General features: G+C 59.0%; 1 protein-coding gene across 1 annotated transcript in view; it reads right to left on the bottom strand.

Moving 5' to 3' along the window:
* Window position 1: 1 nt before the first annotated feature.
* The window catches only part of Pcgf2 (polycomb group ring finger 2), a gene marked incomplete at its 3' end in the record, with an annotated part of 9,541 nt that continues 8,169 nt past the window's right edge, over window positions 2–1,373 (bottom strand). The window contains exons 4-6 of the mRNA XM_023718128.1: window positions 1,356–1,372; window positions 653–733; window positions 2–91 (exon numbers count right to left, since the gene is read on the bottom strand). Of these exons, the coding sequence (XP_023573896.1) occupies window positions 2–91; window positions 653–733; window positions 1,356–1,372 (188 nt within the window). The remainder of the gene's footprint in view (window positions 92–652; window positions 734–1,355; window position 1,373) is intronic.

The following is a 1,373-nucleotide window of genomic DNA, read 5'->3' on the forward strand; positions in this document are numbered from 1 at the left end:
TGTTGGTACCCTCAGAGGGGGTGGGCACCGTGGGCAACGTGAGCCGCTTGCAGGCCGGCTGGACACGGTACTTGAGGGGCAGGGGGCCATTCTGCGGAGACAGGGAGGACAGAGGCGGTGTCAGGAGAGCCACACCCACACGCCATCCAGCCCCAGCCAGCCCTATGCCCCAGTGCCTGTGCAAAAACGGGACAGACTGCAGAACAGGCAGGACAGACGCAGGCACACATGAAGACGATGGGAGGGGTGGGCATGGAAAGCACTCCATCCTCTGAAGTTTGCTGGGGTTTGGTTGAGACAGGGTCTTGCTATGCAACTCGCAGCAACCCTCCTGCCTCAGTCTCCCCAGTGCTGGGGCGATAAGCTTTCTTTCTTTTCTTTTCTTTCTTTCTTTCTTTCTTTCTTTCTTTCTTTCTTTCTTTCTCTCTCTCTCTCTCTCTCTCTCTCTCTCTCTCTCTCTCTCTCTTTTTTGCGGAACCGGGGATTGGACTCAGGCCCTTGCGCTTGCCAGGGAAGCGCTTATTCTGAGCATCTATCTCCCCGGCCCATCATGGCTGACTTTAAGGCCTGTTTCTTCCGAAGATCTGGTATGGAATGGGCCGGGCGGCCCTGGGCTGTCTCCTACCTGCTGCCCACGGGCCCTACCGCTCACCCGCCTCCAGGGGTAGATATAAGCGATGTCCATGAGTGTGTAGTACTCCTTCAGGGGCTCGTCATCGTACAGTACCTCCACCTGGGGACCAAAGGGGTCACCTGGTAAGTGATAGGGTTCTGGCTGTGGGAGCTAGGCGTGTCGGGGGCTGGGAGGTGTGCAATGGTAGCCACAGGTGGCCCCGGCACCAAGGCTCTGACATCTCACCAACACAGCCAAGCACAGTGCCTGACTGCCAGGTGGGAAGGAGTCCTGCAGATAACTCCTGCATTAACCACCAAGCCTCATTCTGCACTGCCTGGTTCCCTTCTGTCCAGAGGCCTCCTGGGGGGTTGCCAAAGCCACGAGGATTTCTGGACAGCAGCTCTCCCCAGCTGCCTGGCAGGGCCATCTGGGGCACAGAGAAGCAGCCCCAGGAATCCTAATCTGACTGGCGAGAGGCTGGGCTCCGGCTGTAGCTGAGTGGCCCTCAGCTCTCAGTGTGGCGCTCAGAGATGCTGAAGAGCAGAACCAGCAGCACGGGGTCCCCAACAAGGGCTCTGGAGAGCAGGGCCACACTTAAGGCTGCAAAGCTACTCTTGGGACTCCCAAGGTCTCGCTCTGTAGCCCAGGCTGGCCTCGAACTCACAGGGCTCCTCCTGCCCCAGCCTCCTGAGCACACCGTGGCCCGATAGCACTCCTGTTTGGAGAAGGCCGTGCTCACCTTGTACTTGCTGGGCAC

Source organism: Octodon degus, unplaced genomic scaffold (genome assembly GCF_000260255.1).
Source record: "Octodon degus isolate 3935 unplaced genomic scaffold, OctDeg1.0 scaffold00056, whole genome shotgun sequence".
Taxonomy (NCBI): Eukaryota; Metazoa; Chordata; class Mammalia; order Rodentia; family Octodontidae; genus Octodon; species Octodon degus.